Source organism: Amphiprion ocellaris, chromosome 11 (assembly GCF_022539595.1).
Source record: "Amphiprion ocellaris isolate individual 3 ecotype Okinawa chromosome 11, ASM2253959v1, whole genome shotgun sequence".
Lineage (NCBI taxonomy): Eukaryota > Metazoa > Chordata > Actinopteri > Pomacentridae > Amphiprion > Amphiprion ocellaris.
The window spans coordinates 32,878,535-32,900,722 of NC_072776.1; the positions used below are offsets into that span (position 1 = coordinate 32,878,535).

A 22,188-nucleotide genomic window follows, 5' to 3' on the forward strand; every position below is an offset into this window, starting at 1 on the left:
ATATTTTATCACTTTTCCTTGCAGGTCTCATTTAAAAATCTCCAAAAATACAACTTTCGCACTAATGACATTCTGCAAAAACCAAAAGCTCAGCTGCAACCAACAGTCATGTGATAAAAATTCAGGGACTTTTACCAATAAAACAGATTTTCTTATTGTCTTGAGTGAAAAAACCTCACTGTGATCTTAGTTTTCCAGAAATGAAATGTCCAGATTACTATGAAATGTGCTGCTATCAAAGAGAAAAAAACTATTTAAGTCCATGATACTTAATCACACTTTGTCCTACTTTATGCTGCAGGTCTCATTCAAAAAAAATCCAAAATAAAGTGTTTGTAATGTTTAGATTCTGCAAAAAGCTGTGACCAACAACCACATGCCAAAAATTCAGACTATTACCAATAAAAAAAATTTCATATCATTCTCTTGAGCGAGAACAAACATTATGATCTCGTTCTTCCAGAACAATTGCCTAAAAATGGCAGATTTATTTTGAAAAGCGCTACTAGCAAAGAGGGAAAACGTCCTATTTAAGTACATATTTTATCAAATTCACTTTACTCTACAGGTCTCATTCAAAAATGTTCCAAAAATAAACTGATTGCAATTAGATTCTGCAAAAAAACAAAAATAAACACAAGAAAAACTAGAGAAAACACAATATGGTACTGTTTTTCTGAGAATAACTTTTAAAATAGCATGTTTACTTTGAAATGTGCTGCCAGCAAAAGGCCTAGGTACTGGATATTTAATAAAACTCACTTCATCCTGCAGATCTCATTAAAAAATGTCCAAAAATAGAGCGTTTACAATGATTAGATTCTGCAAAAACTGAAATTTAGCTGCGACCGAAAGCCACATGACAAAAAAAATCTGAGACTTTAACCAATAAAAACATCTTTTTTCATTCTCTAGAGTGAGCAAACACATTATGGTCTTATTTAGCCAGAATAATTGTCTTTAAATGGCAGTTTTATTTTGAAATGTGCTGCCAGCAAAGAGAGAAAAAGACTATTTAAGCACACAATAACACGCTCCCAGTAAAGGGAGGAATAAATCCAATCCACGTACATGAATTAAAATGTTTATTGAGTTTTTTATGTGCTTGGCACCTGTATTTACATTTTTTCAAAATGCCTCCGAAAGAAAAAAAAAGAATTCCTTTGCTATTTCCCTTTTTTCACACGTTTTTATAACAGATTGGCCTGTAAAACTGCTATACTGCTCAGCACTTAAATACACACCACAACATATTTTACTCTGTTTCGCTAATTATAACTTTTCACACAACAACTTCTTAAGCTTACGTTATTGATTGCATTCGCCATCTTTTATTTATATTTATATATTTATATATATGTCTGCTTAAAAACATTAATCCACTCAAAAATAGTGAAGCCGTTCCAGTCTGTGAGGAGAAACCGGTTGATGGAGGCGTGAGGTCGGACCAAGTTCCTCAGTGAAACCAAAACACTGCATCCGGAGAAACCAGACGTCTGAGGAGCAGCGAGTCTTTTTTTTTTGTCCAGTTTTCATTCCAGCTAGAACCACCGAGATTTTCTATGTGGCACAAGAAGTTAAAAAAAAAACTTCTGCATCACAGTCAAGATTCTTTGGTTGCAGGATGGCGGGAGGTCCTTTGAGTTCCTGAAAAACATCAGTCACTTCGACGAGGCTTTTGCTGCTATTGCACCGTAATATTCACAATTCCTCCCGAAGCGGCGCTGTCGGCTGCTGTCCAGCTTCACTGATACAAAGATGAATAGTAGCTTGGACTCCTGCTGTGATGCTGTAAAAAGACAAACATGAGATGATGTCCTTTTCCTGGAAGTGTGAAGACGCTGCGTGGACGTGGAGCCTTGCTAGCGGGTCTTCAGCTCCTACACCATGTGCATGGACATCTGGGAGGAGGAGCCGTACTGACGCCCGTCACAGGCGCCGCCGCCGCCCTGCTGGCTGCCGCTGGTGTTGCCGATCATGTGCATCGTGTCCATGCTGCCGTTGGACAGGTACTGGCGCTCGGCGAAGGCCCCGGCGGGGGTGGAGGAGCAGAGCAGGCCGCCCTGGGGCTTCTCGGGGCTGGCGGCCAGGCGGGGGGAGGCGGGGAAGTTGTATCCGTACAGGTTGTAGGGGTTGTGCAGGGAGAAGGCGTTGTAGGAGCCCTGCTGCACGTGGTGGTGGCCGCCGCTGAACATGTGGGCAGAGGACGGCGAGGATCCGGAGGAGGAAGACGAGGCGGAGCCGGAGCCGCCGCCCGCCTGCATCACGTACTGCAGCTGGGAGGCCGGGAAGGAGCCCAGCTGGCCGCCGTACGCCTCCATCTTCCCCCCGCTGCCGCCGCCGCTTCCCCCGCCGGCCAGCGAGGCGTGGGAGCCGCCCTGCATGCCGGCAGCGATCAGGGAGGAAGTCCTCTGCGGAAGGAAGGATTCGGACGGCTGGGCGGAGGCCACGGCGCCCCCCGCGGCCTGGAGGCGGCCGTAGGAGCCGTCGGCCAATCCGCCGTAGCCCTGCAGGGCGGCCATGTTGCTGCGAGCGCAGGCCGGGTACTCGGACAGGCCCAGGTTACACAGCTGACTCTCCCTGCAGCCCACGTTGAAGGTGTTCGGGGCCAAGTGGAAGGTCGGAGGGGAGCAGGACGGAGACAGGAGGTGGGCGGCACCAGACGGAGAAGGAGTTCCTGTACTGGAGGTGGTGGGAGAAGTTCCTGTGCTGCCGCCTGGAAGACAGAAACACAAAGAAGATAAGGGAAAAACAGTCTTTAAGAATCAGATTTCATCTTAGGAAAGGACAGTTTAATACTCAACTTTTTAAAACCGGTTCCAGGATGAAATCTGGTCGAGTTTGAGCCAAAATCAATGCAAAAGCGCAACAGATTACATACAGATGAAGAGAAACGTAGACCTCTGACCTAAAACCTCTCAAATCAAACTATAAAAATGTCATCTGTGCATACGCTACTGTTCAAAAGTTTGGGGTCACTTAGAAATGTCCTTATTTTTGAAAGAAAAGCAGTTTTTCCATGAAGATAACATGAAATGAATGATAAATCCAGTGTAGACATAGTTAATGTGGTAAATGACTATTGTAGCTGGAAACAGCTGATTTTTAATGGAATATCTCCATAGAGGTACAGAGGAACATTTCCAGCAACCATCACTCCTGTGTTCTAATGCTACATTGTGTTAGCTAATGGTGTTGAAAGTCTAACTGATGATTAGAAAACCCTTGTGCAGTTATGTTAGTACATGAATAAAAGTGGGAGTTTTCATGGAAAACATGAAATTGTCTGAGTGACCCCAAACTTTTGAACAGTAGTGTATGTTTTGGTCAGAATCATTCAGTCTTGTATGTGACACTAACAAGTTTTCAGTCCAAAATTCTTATGTAACATGGCTCACTGTTCATCTTTTACCCTCTGAACCCCAAAACCCACCGGCAAATTAATCCTTTCTTTATCGTATCTCATTTTATCGTAACTTTATTGTATCTTAATCGTATCTTTACCGTAATACTAAATTAATCTTTTCTTAATTTTAATTTAATTTAACTTAACCTAAACTTAATTTTATCTTAATCTTCTCTTTAGGTATTACCAAACATGTTTTGAGTCCAGAACTGAGTCTCATTATGTGGATCATTGTTCATCTTTAACCCCCTGAACCCCAAAACCCACCAGCAACTTCCAATGGCTTGGTTTATTTTAATAAAAAAAATCTCAGAAACAACTATGTAAATGTGTCTTTGTTAGATTTTCAACTTCCCGATGGTCCTTGAATTATTTATCTGCAGTTCCATTCAGAAAAGTAACTAAATCTAAGCTTAAAGTCATCATATTTCATCAAAATCACTTTACCCTACAGGGTTCGTTCAAAAATTTTGCTAATAACAAGATTCTGCAAAAAAAAAAAAAAAACTGCACTCCTCAGTGCAACTGTTAAACCATTTAATAATTCAGCTGCATCTAACAGTCACATGACAAAAAATATGGGGATTTTTTTAGCTTGAACTGCAGGTAGTGTTTTAGTTCATATACATACATGTGGAAATAAATTCATAATGTAAATGGTAAAAATCTATATTCTGTATTATCATATTTTTTCCTGGTACTAGTCACATCTTTGGGCTGTTGGAAAATGCTCTACATATAAATTTATTCAATTTTTGTAACTCAGTTTAGTTTTCTTGTCATTTATGGCATTATAACTGACATTTCTGAGTTCTTCTTACTTCTTGCAATAGTTGTTCTATTTTTATAGTGACTCAGGTCTTTATATTGGAGGAAAAATTGAGCCCATAGAGTAAAAATGCAATAACAGCAAAAAAAAAAAAAAACACCCAAAAATGTAAGGTTTCATAAATGCATTGCTTGTAAATGAGTTAACTGTGGAGCACCGTGAAAAAGTATTTGCCCCCTTCTCGAATTCTTATTAAAATGTGATTCGCCACAGTTAACTGATGATTTAACAAGGGGGGCAATTACTTTTTCACACAGGGCCAGCTAGGTTTGGACACCTTTTTTTCCCTCCTAAAACATTAAATCATCATTTAAAAACTGCATTTTGTGTTTACTTTGGTTATCTTTGTCTGATATTTACATTAATGTGGGGGAAATATGCAAAAAAAAAAAATAAGAATTTTGCTGGATTTTGGTTGATTTTTTTGTGAATGTTAAAGAAAATATTAGAAATTTTACTGATATATATGGAATCACTTTAGATACTTTTAGGATTTTTTTGGAAGATTTTACTCATTTTTTGAAAATATTTACAAGAATTTTCTTGCCAAATTTGGTGGATTTTTTAAAAAATAAAACTTTTAAGGGAAACTTTAAAGGAATTATTGGAATTTTCTTCCTAAAGGTTTTGCAAATTTTCAGAAATTTGGGGAATTTTTTTTGCTGAATTTTTGGATTTTTTTCAGACAAGGAAACAATATTTTTGGTGTCCGTAAATGGAGACAACAGGAGGGTAAAGACTAGTTTCCACTGATAGTCCAGCAGCAGACTAATAAAGCAGGTAGTCAACTACAACATGAATCCACCTGCCACTAATTTTTCTTCGCCTCGTTGAGCCACTTGAACTTTCTGAAAATCCTCTCCAGGCTTCGCTCTGCTGCACACGACATCCCAGAGCGCCTTGTAAAATATACGTCTGGTGTGTGCAGATAAATATGGATCCAGTTTGGACTGTGTCTGGTCAACAGAGCCGCCCTGCATATAAAATATAAATATATATCTATAAACTCTGCTGGCACAATAACGTCCACGAGTCGGGGGGCCTCTGGGAGCGAAATGATAGCTGTGGGATATCAATCACACACTTCTCCATTAATGAGAAGTTGGCCGGCGTTCATGTTGCTGTTGGAGATTTTCGTCGGAGGCAGAACTAAATAATCCAGGACCGGCTGGCCGCGGTTCCCATTCTGCACCATATGCCTTCGATAATACCGCTCAGGGAAAGAGGAGAGAACGGAGGAAGGTGGATGTGCACGAAGGGAAAAAGGGGAGCGATAGCGAGGTGATGTCATGTTTTCCTCAAGGTGCTTCGGTGTCGAGGGAGACGAGCTGATTGCTTGAAGGGGAAGGAGGGCGTCTGGTGGAGTGGAAGGGCAGAAGAGCTGCACATGTAGCCGCCGTGTCCTCACAGGGTGACGCAGGGTTCACTGGCAAGGACTTTAATTAAATCCCAATCACCGCCCGCAGATAACAAACACATGTCGGGGCGTCACGTCATGCTGACCTCCAGGTTCAGCCGAGTCCGAGTCCGAGTCGCTGGAGCCGGGACAGAGGGAGGGAGGGAGGGAGGGAGGGAGGGAGGTGGCCCTGCCGGCCGGCCGGCCGGCCGGCCAACGCTCGTGTCGCCGAGCCGTCCAAGAGCCACGGGGTTCGTTTAACGATTTTTTTATTTCCCGATGTGAAAAGTTGAGCAGACGCAGGAGGAGCTGCCAGAGCTGCAGCACATGGCCAAGCTCAAACCAAGGACGAGCAGCGGTGATACGGAGGAAAATATGCAGAAACAGAGTTCAGGTCAGGACAGGACAGCAGCGAGATCACAATCACAACAGATCTGAGATCATTTAGCACTTTATCCTGCAAATAACCTGAAAAAAATCACTTCTTATGTCAACAATTCCATCATATAAACCTGTCCGCTAACACAATGAAACCACTGTCCTGTGATTATCCACGTCAAAAGGTCAACAGAGCCTTTATTATGGCTTTATTTTTAGCCTTATTGTTCTTTCCTCAGTGAGGGATCAATAAATCTCATCTTCATCTCATCTTAATGTTATCTTCTCCTTTTAAATTCAAATCATGACCTTCCCGTGACCTAAACAAACAGTTTTGGTACCCAAACTTAACCAAACACTGACTGAAAATGCAGTAAACACAGAAGAGAAACACTTTTATCTTGTCTTAATCCTATTTTATCTCATCTTATCGTAACTTCATCTTAATCATATCTTTACCTCAATCTGAAATTAATCTTATCTTAACATTAACTTGTTTTTTTTTAATCTTAATGTTAATTTTTACCTTTATCTTATCTTGATTTTAACTTGACCTAATTTAACTAACTTAATCTAGTTTTATTTTTTTTATCTTAATTCCCTCTTGCAGCCATTACAAGAATTTCACGTAAAATCTCTGGAACTGTCGACCTGCAAACAGAGCTTTTCTTCTTCAAAATCAAGTGTAATATATTATTTTTAGTTGCCAAATGTTTTAATCTAATGTGCAATATTACTTTACTACATCAGCATCATTGCCACTTTGACTTCTTACTTTTCTAATCTAATCTAATTTTAGCTACTTATTTTTATATTCATGATCGTATCTATATCTTATTACTTTTCTATTAAAACCTGCATTTGTTCTCATGTTATGTAACTTAGTTTTTTGAGTAATATATGGCAAATGATTTTTTTATCAAAAAGTTTCATCTCATTCTTTAATTAAAAAATTATTAAAAAGCTAAATTAAGAATGTCCTGGTCAGTAGTTTGTCCAAAATTATAAGTTACAACTCAAGATTTTCCCAAACGAGTTAGTTTTACCATCTACAAAACATTCCATATTCCAGGTTTTTTGTATGCTATCTGTATTTTCATGTTTTCTCTGATTTAAAAAAGATAAATCTCATAGTTTCTCCTCTGCAGGTGAGCGATCTGACTCTAATTCTACATATTTACTTCCACACATAAAGATCCCACAGTAAAAGTGATGAAAGTGCTGATTTTTCCGAACGGAGATGCCGATCATGGACTCACCCTGCTGTTTCTGCATGTTGGTGAAGTCTTCGAATGTGAGGGTTCTGACCGGAGGCCTCCAGAAAGCATAAGTCTCCATGATGGCCTCCAGACCAGTCCTGCAGAACCACAAACAGACGGATTAGAAAACACTGAAAACAGAAAACAGGACAATAACGGCCTCTGCATGCGTGTCGACCAGATGATGTTTAGTTTTATTGTTTCCTTTGTAATCCTTAAACGATCAGACTCAGTTTGAACTTTTTCTATCCACAGATCGTGATCAAAGATCCATAATGGGGAAAAAATAGAGTCCTCTGGTCTCATTTGTTTTGATTATAATCTCATTTTTATCTTGCACAATCTAGATTTTATTAATTTAGTAACTTTCCACCATCCATACTGCAGTCTGACACTTAAATTAGAGGTCGATCGATCGAGTTTGGATCCTCAGATATTCAGTGTTTTTCTGATTCTTCCTGATAAAACTTTAAAATGTGCTTCATTGGCTTCTGTCTGGTTTCCAGTAATGTTCCGCTTACAGATCTATGAAAACGTTCTTGTAATGCGACATATTAACAAAAGCGGAACTTTTTTTCCTGTAATGTTCTGAAGATGTTTCGGGGATGTAAAACGTTTCCACAGGGTTACAGGATACAAAAAAACGTCTTCATGCAACATTCTTTAAAAAAAAAAAAAAAAGTTTCAGAACATTTTTAGAGCGTCTTTGGAGAACTGCATCCTGCCTTTAAAACAAACATCCTTGGAACCAAAACAAAACTTTCTGTGGAAACTTTACTAGACCTTTCTTAGACCGTTTTTAGAACAAAGGGTGTTTTAACGGACAAATTAAAAGACATTGTGGCAGCAAAGTTCTGCGGATGTTTTGGGGATGTTGCTGTTGAGAATGTTCCTTTATAAAATGTTCCCTAATGTTCTTCTTCAGAACATCTTTCAAGAGCTTTATTCTACCTTAAAGAAAGAACATCCTGAAAACTAAAGGAAAACTTCAAGCTGAAACAGTACTTGAACTTTCACAGAACGTTGTTAGACCAAAATATGTTTTTATACAATGTTTTTTTTGCCTACAATGTTCTGAGGATGTTACTGTTGAGAGCATTCATCTGTAAAACGATCCCTTAACATTCGGAAAATAACTGTTTGAGTGTCTTTGGAGAAAGACAAAGTTCTCCAAAGATGCTCTACAAATGCAGGATTGAAAACATTCTTCCTTTGCTATCAGGTAACATTAAGGGAACGTTTTATAGAAGACGGTTCTCAAAAGGAACACCCCCAAAACATTTTAATTTAAATTCTTCAGTGGATAAAGGAAAACTTCCCTCTGAATTATTACTAGAACTTTCTCAGTGTGTCTTTAGATGTCCATTTTAGGTACATTGTTAAAGCATCTTTGGAGAACTTTGGTTTCCAGAGATGTTCTTCTTAAAGGCAGGATAAAGTTTTCTAAAAATGCTCTCGCACTGAAAACGTTCTTGGAGCACTGTGGTGACGTTTTATCAAAGAACGTTCTCAATGCAGGAACATTTTTAGACCGTGATTAGAGAACTTCATCCTGGAAACTAAACTAACTTCCCACTGAAACAGTACTAGAATTTTCTCAGAACATTTTTAGAAAAAAACAACATTCTAGTTGAGTTCTTACGCCATTTTTGAAGAACTGTTCTGTGAATAAAAGCAGTTTGGTCCTAAAATTTGTGACCAGAGCACTTGAGATGGCGATTAAGTGGAAAAAATATCTAAAAATAATGTTCTTAAGAGCAACATCTCCAAAATATCCTCAGAATAGTAAGTAAGTAAGTTACAAGAACATTGTATAGGAACATCCTTTGTTCTAAAAACGTTCTGAAAAAGTTCTAGTAATGTGTCAGGAAGAAGTTTTCCTTTAATTTACAGGATGTTCCTCTTAAAGATGCGAGAAAGTTCTCTAAAATGTTTGTTCTGAATGTTGCATTGAAAATCTTTTGTTATCAGATATCTGGTAACGTTTAGGGAACGTTTTATAGAAGTATGTTCTCAACAGCAACATCCCCAAAACATCCTCAGAACATTGCAGTCAAAATCTGTATTATTACACCTAATCACAGGAAAAATTTATTCTGAAAAAATTCCAGTAATGTTTCAATGTGAAATTTTCTTTTAGTTTCCTGAATGTTCTTCTTAAAGGCAGGAAAAGTTCACTAAAGATGCTTTGAAAATGTTCCTGAAATGTTTTCTGAATGTTGCAATGAGACTTTTGTCTAAAATGTTCCCACAATGTTACATGCTAACAAAGCAAGAATTTTTCCTAAGAGAACTTTATCTTTGTTAAGGAACATTCTGGGAACTAAAGGAAAACTTCCCTCTGAAACATTACTAGAACTTTCTCAGAACATTTTTGAAACAAGCAACATTCTAGTTGGGTTCTTGCATCAATTTTTGAAGAACTGTTCTCTGAATAAAAGCCGTCTAGTCCTAAAATATGGGACCGCTGCACTTGTGAGACAGTGAATAAATGGGAAAATATCCTGAAGACAAACGGAGCTGAAGAACAGGAAGTGATCCTGTGTGTCGCTGAGTTTTAGCGTTTTAGCTTCAGACTGAGAAACTGGATTCCTGCTTGGAGGAAACTGGGGCCATTAAAAAGGAGCAGCTTTTTACTGAGCACATAAATCTGAGGCGACGTTTCATCTCGAATCTGCTTCCCGCCTGATTTACTTCCCGCTCGCTGCTGCTGTTGTTTTAGGGCCGCGGCGGCTCGTTAGCTTGGCGCGCTAATCGGCCATCACTGCGCTCATTCATAGAGCCGCTCCAACAAATGAGCTGTATCCCTCCGCCGGGACATACAGAGCCGCTCAGCAGACCACATAAACTCCTACACTTCTATATTAAGAAGGTAAAAAAAAAAGGAGCCGGTACTTAATTTGAGAATTAGCAGAGCAGGTTTGCCCTTTTCTATTAATTTGGAATTTCCCCCCGAATGTGGATTTAGTTGGTGACGTTCCACAGAAAACAGGCCTCAGTCAGAAAACCCACAGAGAAGAGCCTCCAGTTCTGCAGCAGACTGTTTATATCGCTCATATCCGACACTAACAGAAAGCCTTAAAGGACACGTGGCAGGAATAACAGAATATGTCACACCTGCTTTTACGTTTGTCCCAGCTTTTACATTTCTGGCTGCACTGAGGCCAATTCAAGAAAGTATTTTTTTAGTCCGGCAGCTAAAACTTGACTTTTTATATTAAAATACAGTTTCACAGAAGAGATGACAAGAAAACAGTGACTATTACATCATATTTAGTTGACTAATGTAGATTTTCAGATAGTTTTGCTCTTTTAAAAGATCATTTTTGGCTCCTGCGGCATCATAATAATCACATCTGGAATAGAAGATGGATTTGTTGTCATGGCAACAAGGCCTTTCTAGTCTATTTCTGCTGTATAATATGCGTCTTCTCTGTTTCTTTTTGATTATTGTAGCTTAATTTTGATGTTTTTTGACCCAAGTCCAGAGATCCACATTGTTCTAACCTAATATAGTCTCCAAATATATCATTTAATTGTGCAGAAAATGGCGATTCCATCTGATTTAACTGTGCAGGAGATAAATCTGTTAGTCGTCAGCTACTACAATTTTGATAATTGAGGGCTTTTATACAGAAAAAAATGTCCAATTTGATTGATTTTCTATTTTTTATGTATTGAAGCAATCTTTGAGCCTTATTTTCCACAATTTTCTGACATTTTAAAAACCAAACCACCAACTGATGATTCATCAACGCAAAGTTATTACTGGCTGTCAAGCAGCTGAAACTTAATTTTTTATATTTAAATATAGTTTCACACAAGAGATGACAAGAAAACAGTGAACAGCACTTACATATTACATCATATGTAACTGATTAAAGTAGGTTTTCTGGCAATTTTGCTCCTTTAAAAGAAGATTTTTTTACCCCTGCTGCATCATAATAATCACAACTGGAACAAGAAAAGCACTCAGAGAGCACAGTCCTCCTCCAAGGCTGTTCATTCCCCCACACGACATTGTCAGAAATGCAGCATTTTTTAAAAATTAGTTGTTGATGATCAGAACTCACAACACCATAGAATGTGTCCATTTAATATAGATGTACCCACAAACAAAACGACCTTATGCTGAACACAGGCGTGTGTTATGCATGTGTACGTTATGTACGGATACCGAATCATGTGACCGAAATATGTAGCAGATGGTGGGAATTGATGGGACTCAGAAACACCCCCACAATTTAATCAGTTGTTCCTTATAACATTTCTGATGGATAAGTCCTGATAAGTCCTCAGAGGTGGATTTGTAGTAGGATCACAATCATGTGATCATCAGCAGGCAGCTGACGTAGTGTTCACTTGTTGTCATGGTTACAGTGACGCAATGCTGCTATCTCACAATGATATAGAAATCTTTAACAAATCAGTGGATCCAGACTATAAGCTGCATCACTGCCAAAATCTAATCACTTGGTCCTTGTGTCATTTCTGACCTTCCCTGAAAATTTCATCCAAATCCGTTGGTCTCTTTTTGAGAAATGTTGCGACAAGATGGATTCACGTACGCCAATCATCACGTAACTCTGCTGCGTCCCTTGGCGTAGTAATAAAAGATGGATTTTGTTGTCATGGCAACAAGGCTTTTCTAGTCTATTGTGATTTCAATCTGGTTCTCTGTGCTCAACTTTCTGTGTTTTCCATTTCTTCTTGATGTTTCTGTAATCCAAGTCAGGAGATCCAATGTTCAAACCTGATAAAGCAGTCAAATACATTATATGCATAAAAAAACTGTGCAAAAATGACTAATGACTAATTATCTGTGTAGTAGAGTTGCAACTATTTAAATAATTTTATAAACGAAAATAACTAATTGATAATTTTCTTTTTATAAGTTAAAAAACAGTCAAAATTAATCGATTCCACCTTCTTGATATTAAATATTTTCAGGTATTTTCTTTCTTATCTACTACAGTAAAGTTTAATCGACATTGTTCACCATTTTTCTGACATTTTTCAAACCAAACAACTAAAATAAAACTCACTTTTTGTGCACAGGACCCAGTCACAAACCAAATTAGCCTTTAATAACCCAACTAGCTGCACAATTCATGCTAATTCCACCATTAACCTCCATTTAAGTCTTTTATTTCTTCTATATTTTATTTTTTTAAACTATAGTTTTATATTTTCCTTGTAATCCTCCTACATCATACGTCATCGGATTGTATTACCTTTTAAAAAATGTAAATAAAACACAATTATCATCCAAATAAGTCAAGAAGTAGAACGTTTTCAGCAACAGTGCTTGTACATATGCGCTAGAATCTGATTTAAATGGACATATGGAGGTTTTTGTTGATTAAAAACAAGATCAGAGGCACACAAGAGGTTGTAAATTAAGAAATCCAGCGTCTACAGTTACTTAGTACATTCAGCAAACGGCTAAATCCAGAGAAACCTACAACATGTGACCGATTAAACCCCTAAATCACCATAATTATGCCAAAAACAGCGGCGTGGAGGTCGAAGGTCGAAGCTGCAGCTCGCTAACAATATTCATGACGAACATGGAGGAGCTCAGAAGGAGTCAGAAAAGGGTTTTTAAGGCTACAGAAGCAGTTTTCCGTCCCAACGTGAACAAAAACGAATCCCAGGAGGAGCGTCGAGCCGTACGTGAGGATAAAGTCATTTTTCTGTGCCTCGGCGGCCGAACATCTCATTCCCTTCCCGTTATCTTTTCATCTGTAGCTTTTCTGCAATGAAACTCTAACGCCAGTTCGTAAATCAAACGGCCTATTGTTTGAAAAATGAAAAAAGATGTCTCAAATATCTGTGTGCCAATAATGCGGACCAGATGATGGAGGCTGCTTTCATGTTGGAGGCGTCTGGCGGTTCAAGCTCCCCCCTTCTGCTTCCTCCTCCACTCCGCTAATGTTTTATATGATAATTCAGAGAAAAAAACGAGGCGAATCGAGAGAGAAGAGAGGAAAAGGCAGACGGAGGGGAAGAAAGTGACGAGGAAAACAAGACGTCAAAGTTAGAGCCTCAACTTAGTGCAAAATCAGACATGTTTAACAGGATTATTAGCTTGTGATGACTAGTCGAAGCACAATAATTACTATTCCTCAGGCTTATTTTATTATAGATCCCCAAGTGGTGCTTTCTGGATCAGAGCAGGAGGGAAAAAAAGTCAAAAAAGTTTTTAAAAAATGCCCCAAATATGAATGAAATGTCTGAAAAATCTACACAAATTCAAATAATACTGTAAGTTAAACATACTAAGTTATTGAAAGTGAATTACATGTCTGAAAAATTCATAAAAATCTTTTCAAAATGTTGAAAAAAAGAGAAATTCAAAAACTTCCACGGTAGGAGAAAGAATATTACTAGTCTTTGGGCTTATTCTATTATAGATTCTAAACTGCTGCCCAAGCGAAAATATCTGGAGGGAAAAAAGTCCAAAAACATGCCTCAAAAATGTCAGAAAAATCTCCACAAAGACAAATAAAATTGCAAGTTAATTGTATTAAGTTACTGAAAATGAATTAAATGTCTGAAAATTTCATTAAAATATTTTCAAAATGTTGAAAAAAAGAAAAAATTCTCAAACTTTTTACAGTAGGAGAGAATAAAATGCACATATTACTATTCTTTGAGTTTACTCTTATTATAGATTCCTTTTTGCTGCTGAAGTGGCGACTTCTGGAGGGAAAAAAGTCCAAAAACATGCCTCAAAAAGGCACAAATGTGAATGAAATGTCAGAAAAATCTCCACAAATACAAATAAAATTGCAAGTAAATTATAATAAATTCTCAAAAAATAATTAAATGTCTGAAAATGATTAATAAAATGTTTTTAACAAGTCCTAAAAATATTTTTTCAAAATTTAAAACAAAGAGAAAGAATTCTAAAATTTCCACAGTTGGAGAAAAAACATACTTAATATGAATTATTATTAATATTGTTCAGGCTTATTCTAATTAAAGGCTCTTACGACATGATTTTCTCTAGGAGAAAACCCTGAGAAATTATACATCAATATGTGCGGCTCGATCGGAAATAGTATGCTGTGACTTTGGTAGCAATTCATTGTAGGTTTTTTTTTTTTACAAAATCCGTTTAAAAAAAAAAAATTTTAATAAAAAAACGGCATTAAAACTCCCCATTCAAATGAATGGAAATCAGATGGACAACTGCTGAAACTCTTATATCTTTAGTGGATTTTATGCAGTTGCAGTTCGTGTTATTGAAATGAATGGAAAGTTAGCTTTCTTTGGAACCTTGTAGCTTTGAAATATTTAACAGTAGAAACTTCATTCAAAGTTTAAACAGGTCACAAGACTTTGAATATTATTCCTTTAAATCCTTTAAATCTGTGTGGTATCTTTTATGGTTTGTACGCAGTTGCAGTTTAAGTTTAATGAATCTTTTGGAAATCCTGAATTTTCCTTCAGTCAGAGTGGGTGATGTCATATAGGAACTATGCTGGCTTTTCAAAATAAAATATGCCTTGGGTGTAATTACAGCATTACTTGTCGCAAAGCTTGAAGAAAACACATAAATTATATATCAAAACATGTGGCTGATAGGGAATGGTGTGACATCATACGGTTTTTACGAAATTTGTAGAAAAAAAAGAAACTATGTTAAAAATCTCCATTGAAATGAATAGGAATTTAGCCCAATCCCGTCCATCTTTGGAACCTTGTATTTCTGGATAATTTTACAGTAGAAACGTCATTTAAAGCTTAAGTGGCTGAGAAGGCTTTGAATATTATTGATCTAAATCCATGTTTGGATATCTTTTACGGTTTTTACACACTCGTAGTTTAAGTGTGAGGAATTTTCCTTCAGTTTGGGTAAGTGATGTCATACAGGAACTACGCCGGCATGTCAAAATAAAACGCACTTACATAAATTATACCTTATGTGTAATTACAGCCGACATTTTCTGGCGTGATTTATGATTCTGCCACCAATAGGAGGCCCGTCGGTGACAACAGAGCTGACAAAAGGACCACAGCAAAGACGACAACAATATCTGCCCCTTAATGTATGTTGTGTGGTTTTGGTGTCACGAAGAATCCTGTTTTAGTTTGACGCTACACGGTTCCACAATGGATTTTTTTTTTTTTTAAACCAGTTCAGACAGCGTTAATAACCCTGTGAGCACTGAGATGGTGACTGGCAGGTCAGAAGATGTCTAGACGTCTAGCTGAAAGTGGGCTAAACTGAGCTACATGCAGCCATTGTTCTGGTTTTTACGACTACATTTCAGGCTGAAGCAGGTCCTGAGTACGTGTTGAAATTTTTATGGTTTTATGCAACTAACTGTCTCAAAAATAGAACTTTTGAGGTATAAAAGGGGGATATGGAACTCTCACTGTCGATGAACCCAGATTCAGATGGTAATTTAGGTTAAAAATGGAGGATTTTAAGTTTGCAAAGTTTAAAAACTGGTCCAGGAGGGGTTCTAATGCTGGTTTAAGATGGTTAATAATGGAAAAACATGAAGAACTAGAAACTTTCTGCAGGTTTATTCACCAAAAAAAAGGGAAAACTGCACCTTTGCTGCAGTAATCTGAGTGTGAGGTGACCATCTGTGCAGGACTTCAGTTCTATCTCCAGCATTCTTGCACATTTTTGCTTTGAGACGATGCTAAAAACGTTAATCCATCTGTGCTGCACTTCTGAAGATCACATTTTGAGTGATTTCAGACGTTTTTAGTTCATTTGAAATAATTTTGAGTCCAAATTCCTCTGGATGGTAATAATAATACTGCACATATTGTTTCTTGACAAATTTTGCACTATTTTGGATACATTTTGGACTCATTTTTTCAATAATTGTGAGTCATTTTGGACATTTTCATATGATACATTAATCCTACAATGACTAAATTCGTTACAGCAGCAAAGGGGATAGTGCAAATATTTAAGAAATATCAGTAGAAAAATAAAAAGTGAACCAATAATACACATAAATACTAGTTGAGATTGTTCAATAAAGTCCTCTGGATGGGAAAAAATATATATATTTTGCATTATTTTGGAAACATTTTGAATAATTTAAGATCCATTTCTAAGCGTTTTTGGATAAGCTTCAGTCATTTTGGACTAAGTTGTGTCATTTTTGAACTTTTGGAGTCATCTTGGACTAATTTTGGGTCATTTTCGACTAATTTGTGTAATTCTTAACAAGATGTATGTCTTTGTAGACACATTTTGAGTCATTTGGAGTCATTTGTGTAGTTTCTGACAAGTTTTTATGTCATTTTGGACACATTTTGAGTGAATTTGGACATATTTCTGGTTAATTTGAAATCATTTTGAGTCAACTTTGAGTCCAGATTCCTCTGGATGGAATAACTGTACTTCTGCTGCAGTAATCTCAGCGTCATGTGTCCATCTGTGCAGGACTTTGGCGCTAAACTTCATTTCTATTTCCAGCATTCTTGCACATTTTTGCACATTTTTACTTTGAGATGACGCTGAAGAGGTTAATCCGTCTGTGCTGCAGATCTGAAGCGTTCCTCTTGGCAACAGACGGAGACAAAAGCGTGTTTTTTATGTGCAGCATGCAGCATGTGTGTGACCTGCGGAGGATTATTTCCATATTAAAGGTCACGCAGTAAAGAGCAGTGGGCCGGTGTAGCGGTTAGCGGTTAGCAGCTAGCAGCACCGTCGCCTCGGAGCAGGAAGCTTCTCGCTTTTCTCTGGCTGCTCCGGTTTCTTCCCACCGGCCAAAAATATGCAGGTTACATTAAGTGGAGGCTCAAAATTGCAGGAGGACGCATGGATGCTGGATTTCTCACAGAATTCATTATCCGAGCACATTATTCCCACAAATATGAGCCGGCAGGGACTTTTTCCAACTTCTAGCAAACCATTCTGATCACTGAAAACCAGAAAATAACTTTGAAAATGGTGATTTAAGTCTTGCAGGCGTTGGAATAAGGTGTGAAGTTTCAGTTTTATGAGCAGTATGTTTAATTTAATGTGCAATATTTTCATTTTTTCCATGTGCAAAACTCTAATGTGCAATATTTCATTATTGTGTGATATTACTTTACTGCTTTAGCACTGCCAGCGTTAATTCTTACTTTTTAATTCTAGTCTTATTTAAGCTAATTTATTGTTATTTTAAGTAATGCATCGTGCTTTTATCTTAATGCTTTTCTACTAGGACCTGCAGATATTCCTGCATATATTATAGAATTTAGTTTTCTGAGTAAAATCTAGCAAAACATGTTTCTTCAGGATCAGTCAAATTTTATCTCAACTCATCCAAAATAGATTTGTAACCAAAAAAATAATAATTAAAATTCTTATTTTGCCTTAATTCAGAATGTCCTGGTCAGGGATTTAGAGTTTCTCAGATGCTACAGTTTGTTTTATCATCTACCCACCAACAAACATGTAAAAAAAATACTTTTAGCAATGCTTTGTCCATATTTTGAGTTCTATTTTTTTGTATTTTGTCAGTATTTTCTTGTTTTTTTAAATTACATCCATCCATCCATTAATTATCATCGCTTTATCCTCATTAGGATCAGAGGGGGGCTGGAGTCTATCCCAGCTGACTGAGGGTGAAGGCAGAGGACACCTGGACAGGTAACAGTCTATCACAGGGCTATCTAATACCACATTTCTTTATTTTATCAAACACCGACTGAAGACAACCAGAAATAAAACCCAAAACGAGACTAAAATCAAAGATCGGAGACTCAAACCTCCAGTCTGCCGACTAAACCCTCCAACTTTTTGTTCCTCTTTGTAAACTGGAGCTGCGTCGCCTTTAAACGAGGCGATAACGTCTCTGAAGGTGGAACAGGAGGTCTCCAATGACTCGTATGAACTGGAATCGTTATTTAATGGGCTGATAACATTCAAACTCTGACAGGAAGTACTGCATTAGAATCTATCTTTAAGAGTCCATCAGCTTGGATAGATCTCTAAGTGGCTTCCACACCCTTATTTTTACCTCCATAATTCACTGAACTTTCTAGATTTATGTTTGTAGCCTCTATAGAAGCAAATCTGACACAATGTACCACCATTCTCCAGGTAAAAACAATAAATAGACTACAAAAAATACGCTTTTTGCCGTTTAGCTGACAAATAAAGCTGCATGAAGCTAAAAAAAAACAAAAACAATGCTGCGACAACAAACCTGTTTCTGCCTGAATCCCTGAATCCTTTAGCAAACGGGTTGCGGTCGATCTTTAGCCTGGTGATCTGCAGAAAAGAAGGAAATATTGTTTCATTATTGCACCTTAAAATTAACTTGTGGTACCTGAATGTGTTGAACTTTACACATCCACAACTTGCAGATTCCTGCACACCGAGAGCTTTTTTCTCACTTTTTTTCAACTTATAAGTGCTTCTGTTTGTTTCACTTGCTACTTATTTGACTTGTTCATTAATCTGAATGTTAGTTTTTACTGCTGTGCACTAAAAAAAAGTCAGATTCCTGGTGTGTGAAAACCTACTTGGCATTAAAACTGGTTCTGATTCTTTTCCCATAAATGCTAGAGGCAGAAGAGAAGGGATCTCTTCCCAATGTTTTATGATTTATGTCACTTTGGACATATTTTTAGTTAATTTGAAATAATTTTGAGTCAACTTTGAGTCCAAATACTTCTGGAAGGAAGTAACAATACTGCACATATTGTTTCTTGACACATTTTGCATTATTTTGGACTCATGTTTAGTTATTTTTACAAAAAATTTTGAGTGGAAAAATAAAAAATAAACCAAAAATATACACAAATACTAGCTGAGATTGTCCAATAAAGTGATCTGGATGAAAAAAACAACAATATTTTGCATTATTATGGACAGATTTTGACTAATTTCAGACACATTTCTAAGCATTTTCTGGACTAATTTGTGTCATCTTTGTGTCATTTTGGAAAGAATTGGACTAATTTTGGACTCATTTTGGGTCATTTTTGACAAGATTTGTGTCATTTTGGACTAATTTGTGTTATTTTTTTGACAAGAGTTTTGTCATCGTGGACACATTTAGTTATTTTGGAGTCATTTTAATCATTTTAAAATCATTTTGAGTCATTTTGGAGTCATTTGTGTAATTTCTGACAAGATTTATGCCACTTTGGAGACATTTTGAGTGATTTTGGACCTATTTTTAGTTCATTTGAAAGCATTTTGAGTCAATTTTGAGTCCAAATTCCTCTGGGTAAGTGGGCAGTAACAGTGCTGCACATATTGTTTCTTGACACATTTTGCATTATTTTGGTCACATTTTGAGTCATTTTAGATCAATTTTTAAGCATTTTTGGACAAGCGCAAGTCATTTTGGACTGATTTATGTCATTTTGGACACATTTGGAGTCATTGTGGGCAGTAAAATAATAACAAATGAGCCAAAAATATACCTAAACATGAGCTCAGACTGTCCAAATTTATCTGCATGTGGAAATAACAATATTGTACAGATTCTTTATGAGTAGAAATACTGATAAAGTATTAGTACTGCACAGATTATTGTATATGTAGAAAAATTGAGTTTGCACCAAATATTCAGAATTGACAGCTGCTGTTGCACCAGTTTGGTTTCCTGTGATAAATGCAGTATTTCTCTATTTAGTCCCATTTATTTTAGTTCTTTTACTGCATGCATGTCTACATATCGAGTCAGAAGAGACGGGATCTTTTTCTAAACTTGTTTTTTTGCAGGAAAAGTTGCGAGTTGAAACAGTTGCGTAGTTTTCCTGGTTGTCCTGGGTACCTGCTGGTTCTGGTAGGCGGTGACAGTGGTGAAGACGGTCTCGGGGAAGCTGAAGGTTTTGACTCCGTCTCCACTCGGCACCGGTTTGTTCGGAGACAGTTCGCTGCTGAAGTCCTTCCTGATGACGTGAACTCGAGGCTGGTACTTGTGCATCGAGTGCAGGATGATCTGTTGACGTAGACAGAAAAAAAAAACGTGCAGTCAGTGTTTCATTTTCTTTATTTGCAGCTAAAGCGTTTTCCCTGCAAACAGTTCCTCCACAGCAACAATTAGCTGCACTGATTTGAGCGTCAGAGCTCCGTGACACGAAGCGGAAACGTTGGCTGGAGGATTATTTCTCAGTAGAGGCGTCAGACGGCGTCGGCCCCACAAACTGGCCTCGGGGCCTCGGTCTGCTCCTGATTAACGACAGGGTGAGAAAACCTCCCCAGAGTCAGCTCTGCTCCAGCTGAGGGGTCATTTCCCAGCAGGCCGCGGGGGGCAAACACCTCCCAGTATCTAAACCATCAGCTCGCCATAATCTGCTCTGTTCTAAAGACGTGCTGCTGAGGACTTCCTGTCTGCAAGACCCGCCCACACGCCACCTGTCAATCAGGAGGCTTTTTGAACTGGTTTAACTGAGAAAAAAAATTAAAAAGTTGTCTTTTTCAAACTGCAGTCACCTCCAGTAGAAGTAGTTCTACCTGCACTGATATTTCTTCAATGTTTCTCCTTTGCAGCTGGAATGATGCTAATTTCTCCACTGTGGGATCAATGAAGTCTTATTGTACTATATCAGAAATGTTTAAAATGACTCAAATTTTGTCCAAAAATGCTGCAAAATTGGTACAAAATGACTCAAAATGTGTCCTGGAAGCATCTGTGCAAAATAAACAAACAAACAAAAAAGCTAATTAGCTGCTACTTTTAATTCAGAATCAGAAAGCTTTATCATCATTGTATGAAGCACAACAACTAGATTTGCACCTAAATAACAACTACACATGCATAAATACACTCTTTCACACACCTGCACTAGCATTCAATAAAAATAAAGTTTAAAAACCAAAACAAGAGCATCAGCAGCACAAAAAACTCAGCAGGAAGTAGATAAAACAGACATTAATGTGGGCTAGTCCTGGAAGAAATGAAGTTTAAATATCATTTGTGATTCGCTTTATTCTTTTAATATCCTTTTCCATCATAATTTTATTGTGAAAGAGAGCAGGAAGCACAGTTTTTGAAGGTTTAACCATTGCAAATACTTTTTTTTTTCAAAATTGCTTAAATCTTTTTGCTGTTATGAAATGATACCATATGCCTGCATCATTACAGCAACAAACTGGAAACATTCAAGAAATACCAGTAGAAACATTAAAAAAAAACAAATATGCATTATTACTAATTGAGTTTGTCCAATGAAGTCCTTTGGATGGAAAAAAAACAATATTTAACATTATTTTGGAGACATTTTGAGTCATTTTAGATCAATTTCTAAGCATTTTTGGACAAGTTTTGGTCATTTTGGACTAATTTGTGTCATTTTTGACCAGACTGGATCATTTTTGACAAATTTTTAATAATTTTAGAATAATTTTTGAGTAATTTTGGAGTCATTTGTGTAATGTCTGACAAGATTTATGTCATTTTGGACACATTTTGAGCGATTTCTGACATATTCTTAGTTCATTTGAAATAATTTTGAGTCATTTTGGACATTTTCATATGATATATTAATCCTACAATGAGTAAATTCATGACAGCAGCAAAGGGGACAGTGCAAATATTTAAGAAATATCAGTGGAAAAATAAAGTAAACCAAAAATATACATAAATAGTAGCTGAGATTGCCCAATAAAGACCTCCAGATGGAAGAAAACAATATTTTGCACTATTTTGGACACATTTTGAGTCATTTTAGGCACATTTGAAGCATTTTTGGATGAGTGTAAGTCACTTTTGACCACATTTGAGTCATTTTGGACACATTTGGAGTCTTTTTTTTTGCAGAAGAATGACAACAAACAAACCAGAATTATACCTAAGCACTTGCTCAGATTGTCCAAATTTATCTGCATGTGGAAATAACAATATTGCACAGATACTTGATGAGTAGAAATACTGATAGAAAAGTATTTATACTGCACAGATTCTTGTATATGTAGAAAAAATGATATTGCACT

The 22,188-nt window shown here is 37.2% G+C and overlaps 1 protein-coding gene across 2 annotated transcripts in view; it reads right to left on the bottom strand.

The window, feature by feature from the left end:
* Positions 1–1,068: 1,068 nt before the first annotated feature.
* The window catches only part of tbx15 (T-box transcription factor 15), a 55,229-nt gene continuing 34,109 nt past the window's right edge, over positions 1,069–22,188 (bottom strand). For both annotated transcript variants that reach the window (XM_023288838.3, XM_023288839.3), the window contains exons 5-8: positions 20,027–20,194; positions 18,446–18,510; positions 7,269–7,366; positions 1,069–2,716 (exon numbers count right to left, since the gene is read on the bottom strand). In XM_023288838.3, coding sequence (XP_023144606.1) covers positions 1,881–2,716; positions 7,269–7,366; positions 18,446–18,510; positions 20,027–20,194 — 1,167 coding nt within the window. In that variant the 3' untranslated portion in view covers positions 1,069–1,880. The remainder of the gene's footprint in view (positions 2,717–7,268; positions 7,367–18,445; positions 18,511–20,026; positions 20,195–22,188) is intronic.